The 24,470-nt window shown below is 41.3% G+C and overlaps 1 protein-coding gene across 3 annotated transcripts in view; it reads right to left on the reverse strand.

The window, feature by feature from the left end:
- rsrc1 (arginine/serine-rich coiled-coil 1) overlaps nucleotides 1-24,470 on the reverse strand; it is a 120,542-nt gene that overhangs the window by 21,567 nt on the left and 74,505 nt on the right. For all 3 annotated transcript variants that reach the window (XM_085430098.1, XM_085430096.1, XM_085430097.1), the window contains exon 7: nucleotides 2,869-2,940. In XM_085430098.1, the coding sequence (XP_085286224.1) occupies nucleotides 2,869-2,940 (72 nt within the window). The remainder of the gene's footprint in view (nucleotides 1-2,868; nucleotides 2,941-24,470) is intronic.

Genomic DNA, 24,470 nt, shown 5'->3' on the forward strand with positions numbered 1-24,470 from the left:
GGGAATATGATTTAAAATTGACATATTCAAAAAATAATTTAAATATGGAAATCATAATAACTATATTTTACACTTCTGCACATTTGATTTTATCTCATTTGATCTACCCGTGAACATTGGTATGAATGAATTACTAGATACAGTTTTGTCAGTGTTGTTTGTAGTGAAAGACATTTCCAGTAAATTACAACAGGCACACAGCAGTGTATCAGGTACAGCAGGTGTAAAGACCTCACGGGAAGACGGACAAGTTTGGAAAAGATTCATAATGGCTGTAATTTAACATACTGTCCAGCCGGACATATAGTTCTACTACACACGCTGACTCTGGTTATAGAAGTGCCAGCTGATAGTACAGTCCACACACACACGCATATGTACACACAAACACACCGAACAGTCAGTCCATCTTATTATAGCTGGACTCACCACGTTAGCTAAAAGCCCCCTGGGCAAACAAACAGCATCTCTCAGCTTTAATAGCCTAAACAAGGCATGCAACTAACAAAGGAATCATCCACCCCTCTCATTCTCACACCCTTTCATATCATATGTTTCCTTTTTCAACCGCTAGCATCATCTGGCTGCCCTTAACCAGAGAGCCAAACACTCCTTTTAAGTGGAAACTACTTTGTTAACTGATGACCACAGGGCCAGTTATTGATCCTCTCCTTCCTCTTTGTCAGTAAACCCTGCTGATAAAAACCCCTCTCTTCTCTCAGGGCTCCGCAGTATGCAGCCACAGTTCGCTACAATAATAGCTTGCATATCATAGCATCCACATGAATCAGATCTCGATGGTTTCGATTAGGGCTAAACTAACTCAAACACATTGCCAGTCTAGGACGTGAATCTATTTATGAACGAGGAGTGTAGGTGGTAGTGTTCTTCACTTCTCCCCTCCATTCTGTTTAAACGGTTTTCTCATTTCAGTTGACTTAGCGGTTCAAGTGTAAACTTTCTAGTTGTGTTGACCTCTGAGAGCCCCTGCAGGGAATCAGGAGAACTTTGGTGATCTGCTGTTTAGCAGCATCAGTTGCCCACCTCCATTTTTCAATGTGCTGGAAGGAAAGGCAGAAAAGGATGGAGCTAGCCGACGCCGCTTGTGCATACGTGCTTGTGTGTATTTGTGACGGCGGCTCCTATTGGTGCAGAGACAAGAGCGAGTCGTCAGGGCCACTTTGTCGTGACTCTGATCTCACTTCTTGTGTCCCTGTGCAGGGGGAAACGAATAAAATGAGCATCCTCCAAGGCAGTGCCTGTTCAGTATGCTGTACTGCACCGCTCCACTACAGTCGAGCACAACACCTTTTTTTTGGAGTTGGAGTGAAGGTAGAGGGAGCTTTGAGCAAAGGGGAGAACGAGTCAACTGATTCTAAAAAGAGGCAACGGTGCAGTGTGAACTTTGCTTAAGAAAGCTATTTGACTGGGAGCCTTGATCTGTTGCCCCAAGCAAGACACTTAGTCACCACTTTGGCAATGCATCCACACAGAGATGTGAAAAAACAGAGAAAGAAAGACACAGAAAGAGCTGGAGGTGCAGGTGATGCAAGGAAAGGAAAGGAAAGGAAAGGAAAGGTAGAGACAGTGCACTAGACCAGAAAAAAAAGAGTAATATGAACATGAAAAAAGAGACGCTGAATAAAACAAACAAACAAACAAAAACAAAAAAAGGACAAAAACATTGTGCAATACAGAGGAGGAAGGAATCAATTCCTCCCACTACTGGGCGACTAAAGTAAGAGTGCAGGGCTAATTAGTTTCTGATGGCTGGACTTTCATTTGGCTAAAAGGTCAGCTAACTTTAAAGGTCACACTGCCATGCATCCTTGACGTAAACAAAAAAAATTATACCAGAAGAAAAGTGGGAGAGTCCAGAAATATAAAACATCAGAAAAAAGAAATGACACGACTACACAAGTCTGTGTGTGCATGTACACATAAAAACAAACACAGTTTGTTGATAACATTTGATATTCTCATTTATATCGTGCTGGTCAGAAAGGACTTTATTAGTGTTAGCACATCCACTGCAAATTACTCTTGACTTAATTTGAATGTGTATTGAGATAATGTGTGGGTCTGCGAATGTGTGTGTGTCTGCTTGTCCTTTGCTGGTGGTAGTGGGGGATTCGGGATAGATTTATTGCCTGCAATGCTGTGTGTATTTCTACTTTTCTACCAGCGTTTTCATGTAAATTACAGCTGTCCTAATAAAAACTAATCAGCATCTCAGAATCCATGTTTTGCAAAGTATAGATGGCGTGTGAAAGCATAAGACGGGTTGCTGATCTGTTAATGTAAACACATTAGATGAGTAACACTGTAAAATCCCCAATGCTGCCAAGCGCGGAGGGATTTCTTGCTATAAGAATGAGCACTATATTTCCTGCTCTTTCACTTCATAGCATTTCAAGTGTTTGCTTTTTTTACGTGCCACTAAGCTTTACAAAATATGTCTGAACACACATGCAACAATTTTGCCTTTTTGTTGTTTACCAGTTACACCTGATCCTGCTGATTTTAGACAAACGTGTAGAAACTGAAGTTGAGCAACAGATGTCTTACTGCCCACAATTTTGTCTGTTTTTCGTTTCATGTTTACCACTCCTCAAAATTAATATTGATGGCTCTTAATAGAGAACAAAATATGAACAAAGATTACTAGTAATATAATTAGAATGAACTATTTTATTATTTCCGCTGCTCAATCTTGCCGACGTCTCTAATTTTGCAGTTTTGCTATAGTTAATGGTTCAGGCTTTGATTTTTTTTCTATTTTTCTTTGCCTTGCCAAATTAAAACTGCTTTGGTATTGGTGCCGACATTAACGTGAACACAAAAGCACAACAAACTCTTTTCACTCACCTTCTTCTAGCTTTTTCCGGGCCTCCTCCTCTCTTTTGGCAACTTTGGCCTTCAGGACTTCATCAGTCTTAGCTGAAAGGAAAGAAGTATATCATTTTAATAATCAATTAAACAATTAATAATAATATTAAAGGTATATGATCATTTTGTGTCCTGTAAAAAAATAGAAATAAATTCAGTCCAAACCCATTCTTTCAAATAAATCTGAGCCCCTCTAAAATAAATACATCTCTTTGTGGCCCTTTTTCTGTATTTTGAAACAAACGTGCTCATCGGAGAGGAAATGCAGGCAATTTTCACAGAATTCGTCACTGAATAAACAGTATGCCTGGAAATACACAAAATATGAATCATGCCTTATCCTCCTCTCCATATCAGGCAGCACCCCTTCACTGCTTTCCCTTTATGCTGCTGTAAAAGTCAGCATTTCTTCCTGAGAGGTGTTTATCGTCTTGGCATAATGAAAAGCTTAAGAGAAAGTGAGGCAGCGGGAGTAAACACTCGTCAGGGCATTTTACGCATGTCTCATCATGAATCGTGTTGTCTCCACTCCCTTTTCCGCCACCTTTTCCCCCTGAATAATCAAGATGTTAAGCCACATTAAAGAATATAATGCCGTGTATGGCAGGACTATCAATACTGCCTCTAAATTAATTACATTTCCGTTGCAGCGCATCATTTATTTTGCAGCGTTAGGGCCTCAGCGGAGCCATTCGCCTTTATTGCTATCTCACTTGGTTGATGAGTGAGCTATGTAAAATTGAGTCTCCAATATCATTACACTTAATGAGTTTAAACTTTGAGGAAAAAAAAAGGGAAAAAAAGAGGCAGAGAAACAGAAGAAGAGAGTGAGCCGACGAGAACTGAAGGGGGAGGAAGAGAATGAGAGCGCTGCACTGTTTTTGGGGAAGTTAATACAATATAAGAGTGGGTGTAAGTGTTTGTGAGCGCTTACAGCATGTTTGTGTCAGGGCACAGCTGTGGGTGTCCAAATGTGGTTTATTGTACCGCTCGAGGTGTCTGCATATGCATGTGTGCTCAGCGCACGCTTCTCATTTTGTGCCTGACTTTGTGTATTAGTTAGACTGCAAGTAAATATGTTACATAAAAATACAATACATAGGCCCGTGTACGTGTCTGTGTGTGTTTGGATGCAGGAGGCCATGGGTTGTGCCAGTCTCTCTGTGACTGCGCTGCTGTTTTTGTTCAGTAATTGGCGTAGACAAAGAACCCGTCACACTGCTGTTACGGCTGGTTAAGTCTGGAGGTTCCGCATCTTTACTAACAATGACTCTACATGGATGACTGAACCCTCCACTACCTCCCTCAGCTATGGCGGGTGCATGTATGTGTATGCGCATGGGAGCAAGCCTAACCAAATCAACAGCAGCCAATCTATTTCTCTTAGCAAACACAGTCATAATTTAGTAAGTTTGTGTCTGTGTGAATGTGCCAAATGAAAAAAGCAGAGAGGGGAAAAAAGACGATCTGCACCATCCTTCACAAGTTTTCTTGCCTGTGTGTGTGTGTTTTTGTATGTGTGTGTGAACTCCTCTGTGTTCTTCAGTTCACTCTTTGCTCGGGGCTACCGAGAGGCAGGTAGGAGACAGAGCGGTATTGGTGGTGTGATGGAGTGGAAGGGAGACGGGGAGAAAGAGGAGGGAAAAAAGGGAGAGGGAGATCGGCAGATATACGGGGGCCATGTGCGATAAAGGAGGAACTAAAACAGCACGGGAAACAGACAAACAAGCAAAAATAAGAGGCAAAGCTTCGCCTCTGTGCACACAAACGTGTACACAAAACAACAGGAGTGATTTGTCGCCTCTTTTTCTTTGCATGTTTATCCTCCACCTCCATCCCTTCATCCCTCCCCCAACAGGTTCTCTTATCCTCTTGCTCGCTTCTCTCCTTCTGTTTTGCCCTATCCCACCCCTCCTCGTTTTTAATGCTTTCTCTTCCTTCTCTTGCTCATCTCTCCAGTACACTGCGCCTGGGGGCGATAGCAGAAAATCAAACTGTTTATCCATCTCTCATCAGTGCACTGCCTCACGGGGCTCCTGCCCCCTCAAAACAATGAAAGTAGGCCTGAGCGCTGAGCCAGGGATATGATTTAATTACATCAATAAGTAGCTCTGCTTTAAAAAAAAAAGATTAACTACAGAAAAATACATTAAAGCAACATACTTTGCTGCACTAGCATGAAAAGCCTGTTAACATTACAGGTGCAAAATGCATGTAAAATGAATTAACAGCAACAACGCACATAGGCGCATCTGCGCGTAGACGTTGCTTATTGGAAGTATCTTTCTCGGCAACTTAGCGGCTCCAGTTCATTGTCGGATAATTCTGTGATGGACTTTTATTAAAGCAGGTAATAAACGGCCGGCTGTTGGGAAAGGAGAGGCCTTTCACTTCATTTAGACTTCGTTCAGTCTTGGCTGCAGGGGTGGAGGGAAAGAGGAGGGAAGGCAGCGGGAAGGGGCGGAGAGTGTCAGTGAAATCGCATTGTGATTATGAGTGTAATTGCAGCTCAGGGGCCCAGGGGCTATGTAGCTGTGATGGCGCTGGAAGATGTTTTATGCGCGGCAACAGAAAGGAAGAAAGTGTGAAAGAGAGAAGGCAGGAGAGTGGGAGGTAGATGGAGGATGCCAGGATGGATCTTTTTTTTCTTTTTCTTTTTTAAACCCTCTTCTATCTCTTTCCTCCTCCCTACTTTTTCTCTTTCTTCTCTTCCTCCCCCAACATTTTCCTTCACTCCTCTCTTTACTATTCTCTTCTTTTCTCCCCTCTTCTGTTCTCCTCCCTTGGCAGGATTAGCTGGGTCTCGTTAGAGGGGAAATGTAATAATGCTCCCACCAGGTGGAATCGGGCCTGCTCCATTATCAGCCGGGAGATGGATGGGCCGTGTAGGGCCGGCGGGGGCCAAGCGCGCACGCAATTTAGATTCAATAAACTGGCAAAGCAAGACCCCCAATCTGATTTATCTCTTACACGCCGCCAATGCTTGCTGCTACGATGCTGATTCCCTATTACCGCTCAGAGAAGGACTATTCATTGGATGTAAGGCACGGCAGTCAGAGAGGCTTGTCGGGCCCCCGGGACGGCAGCAAAACAGATACAGCAGAGGGTTAATACGTTTACACACAGATAAGCAATTAAATCTAAGGCTGAGGTGAGTTATAGAGTTATTAAGGAGGGATGTGGAGTGGAGAGGGTGGAGGTGGTGGTTATTCAACGCAAGAGTATGCTAGCTTGGGCCTTAGGCCGCATGCAGTAAGTGAGCATTAAAAGTGAGAAAGGCTAGCATATTATAGAGTTCGTGGGGTGAAGGAACAACAAAAGAGCAGCAGTCTGCCCACATTGTTCGATAAACTCAATACAACACTTACAAACTAGCGTGCAGAAGACAGAGTTCATAACTCTGCTCAGACTGGGTATTTGTGCAAGTTTATGAGTGAGTTTATGTATGCAAGTGCATGTCTTCAAGTGTAAGTGGAAATGTGTTGGTGGAATAGGCATATTCATATCCACTGTGTACCTGGCTGCGAGTATGCAGAGCATCACATTTGACTGTCTGTGTTTGTGTGTGTGAGAGAGAGAATGTGTGTGCAAACGCTGTAGTGGTGTTTCAGTGTTGGAAGTGGTGGGTGTCATTCTGTCCAGCCGCCAATCAAAGTGAATCTGAATGTCAGCAGGAGAGGGGGCGTGATAAATCAGCCTCACACCCAACGACAAACAGAATATTAGAGGCAGCGCGGCGCCATTGGAAAAACGTCCCTTCCAATCAGCCCAGCACTTTACAGTGAAGCTCGGCAGCTGGGCCTCCAACCAACACAGCACACCGAAGAGACAGCTAAGACAATAAATAAATAAATAATACACAGACAGGCTGGAGGACAGGCAGACAGACACGTTGACACACTGACGGATAACTGCACTGACAGGCAGAAAGGCGAGAATAAGAAACTTAAGAAAACAATGGGGATGGCAAACAGACATGTGGCATACCGGCAGATGCATAACAGGCCGGGCAGGCACAAAGACAAGACAGACGGACAGACCGACATGCTAATCAGTGGAGAACATTATACTGTCACATTTAAAAATAAAAAGCATTAGGACCATTTTATCATTAAATCTGTAACAGCTTGGAAAACCCAAATAGCTGTGTAGTTAATGTAGCTTGTTACAAAGTCAGATCACCATTTGATGATGAAGAAATATTCTGGAGGCTTTGGAGGAGTAATTCAAACACCACAAAAAAGAGACAATATTTCAGTTTAATACCAAAGCCTCACTGGGCTGACATTTCAAGAGAGATGCAAGAGAGAGAACTTTGGAACTTTTCTCTAACTGTTAAAAAAATATGAATTCAGGAAATACTAAGAAAAAGCCGGTAACACATGACACATGAGGACGAAGGAAAAAAACAGACTTTGGCTATCTACGAGACATCTATCTGAGGGAGTAATGTGATTATGCACTGCAGGTTTGGAGGTGAGAGTGATCATGGGAAGACGCAATATCCCGAGCGACCACTAGGTGGCACAGTCCGCAGTCAACACAGGCAGAATGCTTTATCCAGGCCTGGATTTTATGTGCATGTCTGCAGGTGCCTGTGGGTCTATCAAAACCAGCTCACTTAGACCTCATAGCTGTAAACTGTAATTTGATACTACATGAGATGAAACGATACTACATAAAGTCATTTAAATATTTAACACCAGAACGCGTGAAATTATACAAGGGGGAGGCTTTATTATGGCAACAGATAATTTTTGGTATTTGGGCCTTGAAAAAGGCCTTCAGGTCACAATAACGTGAACAAAATCGTAATCAATTCACAAAATTCCTGTTTATGAATGAGTGCGACTCAATCAAATGTCTCTAAAAGCCATTCGAGAACAAATCCTGTAGGCACTGAACTTCGATGATCCTTATCACAAGCTTCTCTTAGCTTCTCTCGTCAATCTGAATTAATGACGCACATGAAATATTTACAAACTAAACAATTAGACAACGATATCTTACAAAAAAATCAATGAATTATTCATCTGCAGTCGTCTGAAAAGCTTTTTTTTATTTTGCTGCTATATCGTGATGCTGGGGGGGATGCATCAATTAGGTCTTCTGTTCCTGTGGTGTAATGGATGCTTCAGTGAAGAATTATTGTCTAAATGACAGAGCCAGATATAAGATGCCGGTTCTGTAATGCTGCCATGTTGTTGTGACAGATTGACATGCTGATCTCTACACTATGAAGTCATAAGGACTATTTGGATCCTTCATCTCAGTATGTGAAGAATTTTGACTTTCCCTACTTTTCAGTGTCAGACTCAACACCCAAAACTCTCCTCCTCCTCCTCTTCTCAACATTTGTTCTTTCATTTTTTAAAAACAGCCTCTTAACTCCAGACACCTGGGCTCCATGTTTGTATTTTCATTTCAGTGATCACGCTGAGATTGCATCTGTCAAACTCAGAGGAAAGGAATTAAGAGGAGTTTTAGCTAAAGGAAAAACTCTGGATCGAATTTATATCTTTGCATACTGAGAACAAAAGCTCGAGGGAACTGATATATGCAGTAAATCTCAAAACAAAAAGTCCAACATCTTCCTTTTCACAGCCTATTTCCCAAGATAGAGCGTACCCAGGCCAAAACTTTGATCTTTCACACTGCAACCCTTTGTCCACATCACATAGGAACGATTTATTTCAAAGCTGAAATGATTAAAAACAACGATTTTCATCACAAATGAATTACATGGAGTAATTTCTAATGTAAAAATGCCAGAAATGACATAATGATGTTGGTACTTACTGGTTTTGAACCATTTTCTAGTCAAAACAAGATGAGAGTACGTGTATGTGTGTTAAAAACAATACCTCAAGTAGAGCAGGGCGATATGACCAAAAATATTTATCACGATATACATTTGAAAATTTGCGATAACGATATAACTGACGATATAATTGACACTAGACAAAATGCTTTACAACTCCACAACTTTATTAGTGGAAAAAAAACCATCAATGTATTTTCACTTAAACAAGCAGCTGTTTTTATGTGCATTAAAGTTATATAAAAATTTAACAGTACAAATGCAAATTCCTTGTTGTCAGTTAAACCAAAATGCATTTCCAGTGGAAATTGGCCGACATATCCTCAGCATAACCCTGTATAATATCCACAAAACTTAGAAAAAGGTTATACACACACAATATGGTAATATTATGTTGAAGCACAGTACGTATCACTCCGCGAGGCTCCTGCCTACGATAGCCGTAATGCTCCGACAATCCATCAAGCGGTGCGGCTTCGTAGCTTAGCAAAGTCGTACTAAAACGTCTGACAGATTTTCGAGCGCTGCGTACGACATAAAATCGTTTCGAGGTCAGTAAACACAACCAGAATTCATACATAAGGCACACGGGATTATAAGGGGCACTGTCGATTTTAAGAAAAATCAAAGGATTGATTTTAAATGCGTCGTATTTTCCAAAAAACACGGTAATAACGACGGCCTGCTAGCATGCTCTACCAAAAATAATGCTTTGTTGTGTATCTGATGGACGAAAGCTAAACCAGTTCCACACCACTAAAGTTGCAGCATTTTTACAAACCAGTTCTGGTTCATCCGTTTCATTCAGTGATCCGCTTTCACTCTTCTCATTCTACGTCGCCAGCACGCCTTTTCCTCCATGTGCATATGAAAACAAAGGCACTGCGCATGCGTGTTTTACCCATATTCTATCGCGATATTTCATTTTCTTATCATTGCCCAACATTATACCGGTATTACCGTGAACGGTATGATATGGCCCAGCCCTAACCTCAAGTCACCCCAAAAGTTCTGCAATGTCAACACTCATAATGTGGTTGAATTTTTCATTTATTGACTAATAAATTAAAATTTGCCTATGCTGACAGATCAGTATACATCAGTGGGGCTTTAACTCCAACAGATCCAGAAACCACAGGATTAAAATAAATGTAATAACACTGCTATTTATCTATGTTATGTGGACTTTATCACAGCTCAGTGTCAGAGCATCGTCTTCCTGAGCAGCAAATAACAGATGACAGTTGCTGTTATGGAGCCATGTGTAGCTTCAGATCTTGAATATATTGTTTAGCATTAATGATGCCTTCACAAATGTGCAAGCTACACAAAGTGTGGACTACTGCACCCCCTTATTATCACTGATGTGTTGGTTTTAACTGTGGGATTTTTGCTTTCTGCTTTAGCCTCCAAGATGCAATGTGCATCCAGCTATTTGTTTCTGTGCATAATAGAGTTTAATTTGCATTTGAGAATGCAGTGGGAAGCTGTGTTGAATTATGGTGTTTTTCAGAAGTTTTTCTGAGTACGTGCAGTAATTTCCACTACAGAATCCTGTCTGTTTTTAATGCAGTGCTGCCTGACAGCCTGAAGATCACAACCGTTAGCCTAACACACAACAGTATCTCCAGATTCTCTGAAAGGTTCTTTGATATTATGTAGTATAGATGATGCAACCTTCAAATTCTTAAAATTTTTATATTAACTCATTCACTGCCATTGACGTCTATAGCCGTCAATTGCAGTGCATGAGTCAATGGGTTTAACTCATTCACTGCCAATGGCTGGCAGTGAATGAGTTAAGAAACTTTATTCTTAAATAGTTCAACTGTTCGCCGACACGGTCTTTCACAGAATATTGAATCCCTCTCCAATTTTACTTCGCTGATGGCCGTTTTATACCCAGTTATGTCACTTACCTGTGGTCAATATTTTACTGGAGCAAAACTGGTCTTTTGCCCCATGAGGCCAAACTTTTTTGAGAGGTATTGAAAAAAAAAAAAACTAAGTTTCAACATCTCATATGTTGCCTTTTTAATTAAATAACAGTTTTAAATGACAGTGTCACTGCATTCATGAAAAAGGACTTGAATGAATGTGTGAGAACAGGTGAATGAAATGTGTTGTTTAAAGTCCTTTGAGTGCTCAAGCAGAAAGGGAAAGCACTATATAAGAACTAGTAGATTTACCAAATTAATTGCACATTTAAAATAATTTATAAGTGAGGCTTAATAATAAGGTTGATCAATACAAACACCATGTTTGCCCTATTGGGGTCCAGGTCTTATTTCCTTTGGGCAAAATCTTTCACAGGAGGTCTGCCGATGAGCACCGGCTTCATTAAGGCCAGGCGAGGAAATAACAAGGTAAGCAGTGGGGTCTTCCTGATGCATGTGGGTGGCTTGGACCAGTCACCCCACCTTGCCCTTTAGACTCAAGGGTGAAAATGTATATCAGGATTCGCGGGATAACAGGCCCTGGACCCTGGACCAGAAAGGAGAATTGCGGAAAACCTTGGGATGAACAGAGGCCTGCAGCGGTCAGAGAGATCAGAGAGATCAGAGAGTGACGTTACTCTAAGGACCATACACTGCCACAGGCTGTTCACACACATGCACACATAAACACACCTTAAGGAAAACACACGGCTAGACATGAGACACACACAGAAGTGCCTCATATACTCATATACACATACAGGCCTTGGGGGGGGGGGGGGGGCTAACAACAAAGCCTCTATATGATAGTTACAAGGTCAAACAAAGTTCAACCTTGAAACCTCGGTATGGAAATCTCATATATACATTGCAAATACTTTAAGTGCTTCCAGTGCATACTAAAATATCCCATTTATATGTGTGCCTCTAATATTTAAAATGACAGATTTTGTGGTTTCATAAGAGGGCGGGAATGTCTTTGAGACAAATACAAAAGTTTTGTAATTAAGAACTTCGCACTAAGTGCATGTGGGTAAGTGCATAACAGAGGTCTTGAGAGGGCAATCAGACCAATCCATAATGCAGGGATCACACGGTGAAATATTAAGCATCCCGGGGCCTCTGAATGACATCTCACCCTCAACTTCAACCCTGCCACTTCTACAAATGCCATCGTCCCCCCTTTACAGATATCTAGTTTTTCCTTTCTTCTTCTTCATGTGCTTTCTTCTCCTCTGCGATCTCTCCCTAACCTTTTCTACTCTCCTGCCCCTTTTCTATTTTTTAACCTTTCAATGTATTTGTGCACTTGATTCATATCATCTTGAGATGTTATATCAACATCACAATTTAATTTTTTTTAAAACTGGCCATAGTAATGCCTTTTTAGGAAATGGAAAGGTAGTGACATAAGTTTCCATCACTAAATACTGTGCACCCCTGAGCTCACACTGGCAGCAACTTAGTTGTGTCAGCAAGTACCTTTCACTTGTTTTTCTCATTTGTTGGAAACGACCAATTTTTAGGGGAAAACGCACAAAGCAGAGCCGGTTGCTGCTAAGTTTGCAATAAACCGATGATCCTGGATGTCATTGATTATTTCTCATGTTCTCAATTTAAAAAAAGTTCAGTTATTTTGTAAAGAAAAAGCAGGAAATAATTAGTATTCTTACATTTTTGATCAAAAAGGAAACCTAAAAGACCCAAGACCTAACCTAAAAGTTATAAAAAAGTAGAAAAATAGAACCTAATGTCATTTATGCATGTTTCATATGCTCTTTGTTACAATAAACACTACAACCAAATGTGGATCCCTCTGCCAGCTGTTACTCCACTCTGTTGCTTCACACTCAGGTGATCCCGGTCTTAGAACGCACATTCAAAAATTAAAGGAGCACAGCTAATGATTTTTATCTCTCCACTGAGGTGGTCCAGCAGTCCCACCATGTGTGTCTGCACAGGTTTATGCTTTACCTTTTTGCACATACGAGCGGCTCACAGTCACACTTTTTCTTGTGCCCAATTGGCAACCGTCCCTCTGACATGTGGTTTTCTTGAGTTGCTGTATGCCAGTAGCGGCAGTATCTCCGGACGCTTCATAACAGACTCTACAGATGGGAAGTCACTACATAAACTAATGATCTCAGAGCCCGCTTAATCCAAAAATATATATAAGCACAATTCAAATGCATGTGTTCAAATCTGAGTAAGTGTCTGTCTCTACAAATAAATTTGGAGCCCTTGTCAGCAAGAATGCATGTAAATTATACACATTTAATCCTGTCTTGTAGTTTGCCTCTAAAGACCAGAATAGAAATTATTACAACAGTAGTGCAATTATTGTTGAGTCTGTTGATTGCAAAATTTCATTTTTCCCAAATTAAACAAGGATGCCGTAAGTCCAGAACAGCTGCACAAGAAACAGAAACAATTCATTTGCAAAAGCATTGAGTGTGATTATGAATTTGTGTGCTCTACAATGTCAGGGCCAAAATATTCTTGCCTAGTGTGTGTATGTGTGTGTCTGTGTGTTTATATCTGCTCATTTATTCCTGTGTGAATGCACTTCAGCATGCTGTTGAATGGCAGAGAATAGGCTCTGGTTCCCATGCTGAAAGCCTGTTGGATGCCATTGTAATGGCACACCACTGAGTGTGTGTCTCATGTGTGTGCAGGCGGTTACAAAGGGGGTAGATGGGACTAAATCTATGAGGACCCCCGCACATGAAAGGTAAACTCAAGCCGCTAATCGCAGCGCTGACACAAGGAGGTTCAAAAGGGCGGCCACTTAGAAAAAAGGCAGGAGAGGCGGGACCCTGCCAGCATCAATAGGACCCAGCACAACTGACCACATTACAGGAACAAACACACACTACAGAAAAGACATACAAACTTGGTGGTCTCGGGTACTCCCAGTCCACTCTTTGGTCTGGACTTCATGAATGACGAGTGTGTGTGTGTTCGTGTGCACGTGGTTCTCCTCAGAAAGATTATTTAATTTCATGTCACAAATTCTGTCGAGCCACAGTCTGACAGACAGTGCCCTCAGTGTAGCTGGCTACAGCGATTTCTTTTCTTTCTTACAGGAAAAAAAAATTAATAAGTGATTACAATCCTAAATTATGCACTTTGAGACACAAGATGACTGATAGCAGCAAATCATCAGAGACAAAACTGAAGGTGAGAGCGAAGAAATAAAGTGCAGCATTGCACTGAGTCCAGGAACATATTCGACAATTAACACTGAAATATCAGCTCATAAGTCATGATTAAGGAAAACCAAAAGGAGGAATGCATTTTAAAAAAAAGTAGAGTGGGGTAATGAGGGAGACAGCTTGGCTGCGGGAGCAGCAGACGCAAGAGAGAGGGAGAGAAAGAAGGAGGTAGACTGGACAAATGACAGCCCCCCCCTTTAAGGCACTGTTCTGCACTCTCTTTCCTCTTTCTCATCTCTTAATGCTTATTTTCATCACTTTGCTTAAAATATTGATAATCAATTAGCACTACGTCTGTTTTGCTACAGAATCTGTGTCACGGTCTATCACTCTGTCAGAGCCAATTCGCCACTCATTCAAAGTTCATTTTTCCTTGGCGGCTCTGTGCCTTTGGAGGAGTCATTACGCGGGGAACATAGCCCGGGGTGCAATCACCTATTCTCTTTCATTACTGGGGAGATGGAGAAGGTGAGAGAGATTATTAGAACTTTGGAATGATCACAAAGCTTCACGCCGCCTGTCAGATCCCCCCTACGTGTAATTCATCTGGCCTCCCTCCCTTCCTCCAACCCCCGACTTACCCCCTTCCCTTCCCCTCTCCCTCATCCCACTATCCCTCCTCCCCCAGCCTCAGCCAGGGGTTTGGCCACAGACATTATTCATGAACATCTGCAGCGCACTGAATATTCCACAGCTTCTGCCGTGATGAAAAGGGAGCTGCCCCTTTGACTCGAAAATTAACATGCCGGCACAGAGATTATGGACGTGCCGCTTCATTCCAAGCCGAGCTGGGCCACGCTGCGACCGGCCAAGCTGACGGTTCAGGCTGGGCTGAGCAGAGCAGAATAAACGACGCAGGTGGAAGAATTTGCTCTTTGTAACGGTGTGCTGTCAGTTTCAGTGGTTAACAGAGGAAACAATCAAGTTATTAAAATTATTATTTTATTTCAAAGGGATGAGAGCGACCGTGGTCTTGGTGCACAAACATCAACTGTCATGAAAACACACTCAAACCTGACGCTCCTAGGAGAGAAGCCCTCAACTTTGTAGACTAGAGCCTTCATTATCTCAGGTACAATTTAATAGATCTAACTGCAGTTCTATGAGAAACACAATAAGACTTTCTATAAGCTATTAGCCAGTTATTTATCAAATATTTTCATTTTGTCTATGTAATATGCAGGATAAAATAGAATGTACTAACCCAGAGACACTGACCTGAATAGGTTTGATCAAAAACAACAAATATCAAAAGATTTGGCAATTTGTGTTCAACTAATTGATTAATCGAATAATAACAGCTGCAGCTCCATTTCAAAGACCGGCGATAAAGCTGGGTCAAAGCTAAAACGTTCCCTCGTAAACACCTCGTTGCACACTCTCACCTCTGCGCATCTCTTGCTTTCATTCTCTCATAGGCATCTCTACATGAAAGCTCAGCCAGAGCACGGAGACCCTTCCTCACTCACACCAGGAGCACCACTGCTGGAAAGAAGCCAAGCATCCTCCCTCTTTCTGTCTCTCTTATGTTCATGTGTGCCGTCCCTTGCCCTCTCTATGTGACATACCACAATGTGTTAAAAAGACCCATTTCAATCACTTTTTGGTTAAGAAGTTGGATCCAAACACGGGTGCTCTAAGGTAAACCTCTACACTACCTCATAACTACGCAATTTGTACATGATTCCTTGATATGATGCCAAAAAACTAGGAGACTAAGGAATTCCCTGTTGAGTGGAATTACCTTGCCATAACTTAATCATCTTCCCGTACGGCAGCAGCCTATCAGAACAATCTTCACTATTACCACAAATGTTATAAACACGCAATGTGCAAACCAGGAAAATGCAATAAAATCAGACTAACTACCTGAATTTTTTTAACCATAAGAATAAGCGTTGCCTATAAACATCTCTAAATACACCAGGCAGTCTTATCACCAAAGTAAATGTACAAACTGGACCACAAAGGCAGAAAACAGAAGAAAAGATCAAGAATATAAGCAGCGAAACATAATGTAAAGAGAGAAAATGCACTTTAACACATCTGAAAAGGGGAGCAGTTGGAGGGTTCTGACACGGGCTGGAGCGAGACTTTGCACTGCCTCTTGTTGATTGTGAATGGCAGAGCAAGTTTACTCTGGCAGTTGGATCCAAAATGGAGTCTGACAGCTTTGTCAGGGAGTTTGAGCAGCTCAGTGGCAGGGCAGGAATCGGGATGATTCCATCCCTTTCATCTCCAAATCGCCGGCGTACGTTCGTGAAACCTCCACGGTAATAAAAAAAAAGAGAGAGAGGGGGAAAAAGAAAACCAGCCTGGCATAGCGTCGGGGATGACAAGCGATTTTTTCGAAACACTTGTCAAAATGGAACACAGAAATAAAGCAAAAAAAAGAAAAGGGAGCAAAGAACGGGAGAAATGGCAGACCAAAGTCTGAACGAGCCAGACGCAGAACAAACATGTCAGGAAATGTTAGCACTCACCTCAAAAAAACACCAATATTAATAATCCGAACAGCCATTCCTATCTTTTTCTTTCTCTTCCCCTTTCTTTTCCTTTTGCTCCTCAAGATACTGCTGCATTAAAACCCTCTGTGTACCATCACCCTGGCCTCTATACAATCTGACCACCTTTGCAACCTTTCAGTCTCTTATTTCTTTTTTAACAGATCTAAAAATATTACTACTGTCAGGAACTTTAAACGCTCTCATGGCCTGTTTATTCTGTCTTTGAGTTTCACGAACAGTTCGTTCTCCAAATTCTTTACTTTTCTTCGGGAGAGTCTGAGGAGAAACAGCTGAGAAATGTAAAGACAAGCCTATAGCTTGTGCTTGAGAGGAGAATAAAGGAAGTCTTACTCGTACTGCTTTGTACTGTTACGCTCCCATATCTTTATCCCTCTGATCCCTCCTGCCTCTATCTGCCTGCCTCGGGTTTTTTTTTTCTTTTTCAATTTACAGGATTTGTCTCTGTGTGTCTGACAGTGAGAAGGATGAGGTACAAAATTAATCTTTATCCCCGTTTTGTTGTGTTTCCTCCTCGTCAACAATGCATGTCAGTAATTAGCTGGCCAGTTTGGTTCCAGGCTTTTCGATGGGTGCCTCCGTTTGCCAACTTCTGCCTTTTGTTCTTGCCACACAATACCGCCCACTCGCCCTCGGTGTCTCTCTCCCTCTCTCCTCTCCCTGCCTCACACCCACACAGGGCGTTACACAATCTATCCAAATGTGCTTCGCTTTAAAACCCCATTACTTAGCCCCTCTTGTTTTGTTCAACACAATTAAAAGAACAGACCATTCATGAGAACTTAGCGAGCCGCGCTCTGCCCCTGTCTTCCCTCTCCTCTCTTCTGTGGTTCAGCGTTGGCCGAGGAGTTACTGTGAACAGGCCAGCTTAGTTCCCCTAATTCCCTGGGTTTTGTTTGCATATAGGCTTAGTTTGGTTCCATTTGAAACTACTCAATGCCATGCCTCACCCCCTGGCTGTAACCAGACCAGTGAGCAACTTTAAAGATCAGCCAGCAGAATGGAAACAGGGAAGTCTGCACACAGACACACAGCTGACGAGCCCTTACAAGGTCAAAGGGGACCAGCATCTAAGCACTGACACACTTCAAAAGGGTGGCAAACTAAGTAATGACAACCTGGCCAGAGTTTGGCAGAGGGTTTGTGAGTAATTGTAGGCTGCTGGCATCTACACAAGTGTGTTAGCCTTACAAGACAGGTTTAACTCAAAGATAAGTCTATGGGTTAGTTGTAGCCAGAAGGTCCAATCTGATCCACAGTGTGATTTAAAGAGGCATCCATAGAAAGTATGAAGTACAACTACGCTTCCAAAAACACTGGGACTCTGCAAATAAAAACAGAATGCAATCATTTGTAAACCATTCAAACCCTTAAAAATCTTAAAACAGTGATGTTTTGTTTATTATTTGATGATATTAACATCTTTCAAGAACTCTGTGACAAAGGTCATCAGATTCTAAAAACATCTGGTGGAACATCTGCCAGCAATTCTTCTATTGTGATACTAAATTTACTGTTTGTACAAAATGTCACAATAGGCTTTTAGAAAATCAAGATTGTACTGCTTACTGAAGCCTCAGACATTTTTTTTTGGTAATGAACATTTTTGGTTTAGTTAAGTTTGGCATTTTCTTGTGTTGAATGTAAAAATATAAATGGTCTTTCCAGGACACACTAATTAAAATTTCAGAACAATACATTTATCTTTTTCCAAGAAGCTGAAGATGATTACACTCTGTAAACTGACAATAATGACAGGATAAGTTTAACAATTTCAAAAAAGATTTATTCACCACAAACACAGAGAAACATCAGCTCAATGTTACGCTGTTATTTGTCAAGGTGAAGGCCTCAAACTGAATTACATGATCACCTGAATGTCCATGTGTCTAAATACAGTAGATACAGAGGCCTGCATTTAGCCTTTGTTACAGAAGAAGACTGGCACTGCCCACCAAATGACAGGTGTGATGCTATGGGCGTGTTGTCTCAAGTTGGAGAAGGCCCTATAATTTACTCCTGACAAGGCTTTTAAGAACAAACACGAATAATAGCTTTAAAGTAGAAACCAGGAAACTGTTAATGTGTGCGTGCTGGCTCCTGACAGCGAGCACAGCAAATATCCACCTTGTTTCTTTTTTTCCCCCCCAAACAGCAACACAGAGGAAATACAATCATCTAAGAATGCTAAACATGTGCAAAATGCTGAGAAGAATCAGCAAAATTTAGACGTTCCATTAGCATTCATAATCAGACATCTGAGCCATGTTTTCCTCCTGTTGCATCACAGTGCAAGAACCAAGTTAATCACCTCAATCTGACAGCGACACATATCAGTATCACTAGTGTGCATTTAATGAACCAAAATCCCAAATAGTTCTGCTTCACACAACACAGCTTGGCTGCATTTGTGCTCACTGGATGAGGGCTCTTTGTTGTGGTTAGAAAATTAGGTTTAACTCATTTTGTCGTTGAAAATCGGTAACAACACCAAAGATAGTTTGTATTAATCATTTGACCATTGCATTCGGGCAATCCTGTTTAAGCTTAAACCACTTAATCATGTTAATTAATAAAACAACCCTTTCCTAATAAGATAACACCAAACTTACATATATTAATGTGATGGATTGTGTGTAAGAAATTGAATTGTTTGGGGAAGACTTCAATTGCTTTGACTTAATATTCATAGTTATCCAAACAGCAGCAACTGTTGCAAGTTTGGAGAGAAGGCAGTGTAAGCCAAAAAGGGTATGATTTGTTTTCCACTCCATGTAACTACTACTGCTAGTACGAACGTTTCCCTGTTTCTGTTGATGTAACCCTTTGTGTGAGTTGATATTGATGTTCCTTCAAATATAATCCCCCCCCCCCCCCCGCCCTCAAAAAAGGGGGTAAAACACAGATAGAAGAATAAAACTGGCTTAGAGCCACTAATTACATCAATGCTGAAAGGAAATCATTGATCAACGGTATTATGGGAAATTAAACTGCTCCCCAAAACTGGATCAAAGTGAATGAAGTGGCTTAGTGGGGTTTCACTTGGGCTCTACAGATGGGAACCAGGATTATCACCCCCAGACACACACACTCACACCAAAACACACATCATGATAGTGATGCTGTAGTATGTTACAGGCTCAAATGATGGACACATGTTTTCCAATGCTGTAGCCGTTCACACTTGCATGCAAACCAAATTTTGCTTGCTTTTATCAACATGCGCCTTCAATCAGTCCACGCTAAATCATCCAAACTCTGCAAAACCTCAAACTTTACATGCTCTGTCAACACAGTTACTTCAACACAATGATGCAAAGAAAAATAACTGTTTTAAAATGCAGGCCTGGGCTGGTGTGCACAGGCCTTCTGTGGGGTCGTCCACTGGGAGAATGAATAAAAGAAAGGGGCCCCTGCTGGTTCATCTATCCATTTATTAGTGCCCCTAGACCAAAGTAATCTGTTTCTCCCGTCCCAACAGCTTCACCACTGGTCCCTTAAGGGCGCCTGGCCTGCTGCTAAGAGACCTCTCTAAGTGTAATTAGTGGCTCCCAAAGCTGCAACACACATACAAAGAAATAATTCTGGTACTTTTCAGACCAATGATTAGATTTACGTGGCCTGCAGTTTTTCAGATATTTACTTGATTAAGAAAAGATTTCCTGATTTTGCCTACCACTCTAATAATAGATACATTGTGACAATATGTGTGATTCATGTACATGTAGCACCTAGAGGAGCTAAAAAAGAATCTACGTTTAAGCTTAAATACTTTACAGAAAGAGGGATATGACTGGGAATCTTTAACTTTTGCGTCTTCCCTATTTTGACTTTTGTATAGAAAGTGCACACCAACATGTGGACACTTGGTCCCTTAACAACAGGAGAAGTCAAGGGTTAATAAGATGAAGGTATTAGAGCTGGCCTTCGCTTGAAGCAAACTAGTACTTAAGGGAGGCCAACTGTTTAAATGGAGGTAAGGGCTCACACTTTCCATTGGCTTATGGTCAGAAAGTTAGAGACACACTGATTGACCAGCCAGGGACTGGAACCATTTTCTACCATCTAGCTGATTTCTGGCCTAGATTGATTTCTGTTCAATTATGAGCCAGTCCGTTTTATGCATGAGCAACACGGGCACTGCAGCACACACACTCACAGTTTCATGCTAAAGTGTGTTTAGCATGGAAGCTAAGACATAATATTTGTGACAACAAACTTAATCAGGCATTTAATTCACCTTCACCCAGGAGAACAATGACATTTTAAAGAAGCTAACAAAGGCAAAGTGGCTAAAGTTAATGCTATCCAGCAGCCTCGGTATGAGCAAAGGATTAAAGCAGCTACAAGGACAATCATGTAGACGAGTGAAAAAGATAAAAGTAACACTGCAAAAACATGCAAGTAACTGACATTTTTTGCGTTACATAAATCAGTTGCACCTGCTTTTGTTCGGTAAGTTCAAATGTGTCAGGTAAAGGTGCGTGTACAGCTGCTCATTTTCAGTTGATTATTTGTAGCTATTTCCAGTAGCAGAGCATTTTCTTTTCTTTTCTTTTTTTAACATACTTAGTGCAGTTTTAGAAAATTTTACAGTTCCTCTAAAATAGTTGTTTGTTTGTTTTTTTTTAATAAAAATAATATTTCATATTTTGTTGTATGTATTTGCTGTCGGTTATTTACTCCATCACTTTTAAACACTTGTCTAATAGCAAACTGTGTGGACATGATGACGACAATGGTAGGAGCTCTATTGTCAAAGAACCAACATAAATGGATAAATATTGATCTGATTAGTTCTGAAATCAGTCGGACCAATTTTGAAATAAACACCCTGAAAAATATTTAACCAACATGTACACTTCCAAATATGTAAGACATGAAAACAGAGCCCCTGAATACAATTTCTGCACCTAAAATGATGTGTCAATAAAAAAATCTGTGACTCACCTGTGGGATTATATGTTACCTAAGGCTTGTCCCTTACTGCCCAAGGGGTTCGCCACAGTAGATGGATCTGCATGTTTGATTTGGCATAGATTTTAAGCCAGATACCCTTCCTGATACAATCCTCTCATTTATCTGGGATTGGGACTGGGAGGACACAGGAAAGACGATGAGGAGGCAAGGTGGTGGAATGAGGGAGTACAGGAAAGTATTCCAAGGAAGAGGTTAGCAAAGAAAAAGTGGGATAGTTAGGGAGATGAAGAAGTAGACAGGAGGTGCGACATATAGCAAAGAGAGAGATGGAAAAGGCTCAGTGAGTTACTGTGTGAGAAAAAAAGACAGACAGGCAGAGAGCTGGAAAGCTGGAAAGGATGTGCAGCAGGTTAGTTTAAATAAAGGATAGAGATGGAAATGTATTAACAAGTGAAGATAGTGTGTTGAGAAGATGAACCATACCATGAAAATACGGAAAATGAATTGTTGAAGCTACGCTAGGAAGAGAGGTGATGATCAGCGAGCAGCAATAGGGCTTCATGCTAAGAAAGAGCACTACAGATGTGATGTTTGTTTTAAGAGTATTGATGAAAAAGTATTGGGATGGTATTGGCACTGTATCATTATGGATTTAGAGAAAGCTTATGCTAGGGTGCCAAGAGAGGAAAGCCAGCTCAGACTTGATTGATCAGTAGAACTTGAAATCAATGTGGAGACTAGAAAACCTTGAAATTGTTCTTAATACTTACGTTTTGGATATCTGTTTATAGCAATTAGTGTGCGACAAATAATGCTTTTATAATTAGATTTCACGTGGGAAACTTTGCACTTGTTCTAATACTGTATTTACTATGACAATGCGATTTATGAGTGGTGTTTTCATGGTCAGCAGTTAAAACATTATACCCCTTAAACCTTGTTCAGATTCAAAATCATGTGCATAAACATCCACTGATAAGAACATTTGGCTCAGTCAGTGCTACCTCTCCAAAGGTAACCCCAAAACCACCTCAGTGGTTCCAGCAGCTGCAGGAAGTTACAGCAAAAATCTCTGAAAACTCAATAATGACACAGAGGAGCTCACACGGAAACACAGCAAGCAGCCACTTAGTACAAAGTTAGCTACATCAACTCCACTTGTACTTACATTGTGCCCCAATCTACTTACACTGGCAAATCCAGGGCTTACATTACGCAGAAATAAGCACTGGATATTGGCAGAATGGGCTTATCCAGTCATTGTTTTAACTGGGCTTTTCTGAGAGAATTTTCAGGCCTACTGTTTAAAAAAGAAAATATTGAGGACAAAAATAAAGTAGTCGTTGGCCACCGTCTTCAGGAGATGGAGTTCAGGGGATTCAGAGGGTGTTAAGATGATTTGGAGGCCTTTTCTCCTATCAGATCATCTAAAATGTAAGTGATTACACCGGTAATCAGCTGCAAGCCCACACTGGCACAGTCTGTGTTTAAGAGATAAAGGCAGAGAGAGTTAAGAATGAAGAGAGAGCCAGAAAATGAGAGACCTATGAGATACACAACGGAAAGAAAGAGGAGTAAGAAGGTGGCAGATTATTTCTCAATATTATCACACGCCAGGATGGCCATTCTCCCTCTACTTCAGCTTTCTCTCTCACACTCTTGCTATTCAGAGATTCATTTGTGCTTGGCCAAACAAATAGCTGACACTGGCTCATCAAAGCTTTGGATTGGCAGTCTGGGCCAAGTGGGGCTGTTGACAAGCGAGGGCAGTGAAAGCAGAGGAGGAGAGGAAAGAGCAAGACAGAAAGAGAAACAACAGAAATCCCTACTGTAATTCCCCAAACTGTAATCCACTGGGTTTAATGGCGTATGTGTGTGTGTGTGTGTGCGGGGATTATACATTTATCATCAGTGCTCATCCCTACTCTCATACCGTTGTGTGTGTGTGTGTTGGTGTGTATGACAGGAGAAAAGCCAACTTGTATAGAAGGCCCAACAATGCCAGTAGAGGGATTTAATCCCTCACGCTCTATCATATAACCACATATCTTGGCCAATTCAGAATAACAACTACCCCATTCAAGGTGGCTGATCCCACCGATTAGCCCTGAGATGGAGACAACCCCCAAAACACACACACACACACACACACACACACACACACACACACACACACACACACACACACACACACACACACTTTCCTCCGCATCTCTACCACAAGTCAAACATACTGCACATTTTGTCAAAAGTGAGGATCCCTCCCTCTTGCTACTGTGTGTCCATCAGTCTTTCACAACTCATCTGTTTCTCACTATTAGTAAACTGGTTCCAGAAGGAGTAATCAAGACTCCCATAAGCTTGTTGAAGTCCATAACCTCCATCAACTCAAGGTCAAAGGTTACACCTGGGTGTGTAAAACCCTGGCAGGTTTTTTAACGCAGAAAGGCGACTTAAAGGTTTGCTGCTGTTAGAAACAAGATTACACATTTAATTCACCAATGCAGCACAAACGATCTCAGATATAAAGATTGTATACAAACCTCTCTCTCTTTCTTACACACGGATTAGGTGTGTGTTTAGGTCTCCTTTAGAGACACAGGAAATCAGAGGTTTACAGTATTAGCAAAGCAGATTACAAAAATAGGTGACGCTAGTGAGGTTAACCCACATCTGCAGGACTTTCAAGCCAAACAGAGGCTTTGCTTGGCTCAGAATCGACATTTGGAGGGGAACTATACAAAGCACCGAGTATGATTGGTATGTACAGTAAATGCAAATAAGACTATCCCCTTATTAGACATCAGGCTACTTGATAAACAATAATGTGTAGAATGTTTCCTTGAATAAAAAGCCAAATTATTTTCATAACAACATTCAAGGAGGGAGGTTATGAGGGTGGATGAAAGCTTTTTGAAAGGGGCACCAAAAATCTTTCTATCCAGGGAAAAAACTGCATATTCAACTAGTGCGAAACACCCCAAAACACTTGTACTCGATTTATGCTTTTGTAGGGAATCTACTTCATAATTTGTGATTCGAGGAGAACCTCCTTTTCACCCTACGCCATAACCTGACCTGCACCTCCCAAGAAACGTAATTACACGTTAGGTTAACTCCGCCCACAATGATGGAATGGTGTGGAAAGTTGCGCTGTAAAGTT

Source organism: Copadichromis virginalis, linkage group LG14 (genome assembly GCF_057382275.1).
Source record: "Copadichromis virginalis isolate Kocher_CV1m ecotype Utaka linkage group LG14, C_Virginalis_male_GT1.1, whole genome shotgun sequence".
In the NCBI taxonomy this organism is placed as follows: Eukaryota; Metazoa; Chordata; class Actinopteri; order Cichliformes; family Cichlidae; genus Copadichromis; species Copadichromis virginalis.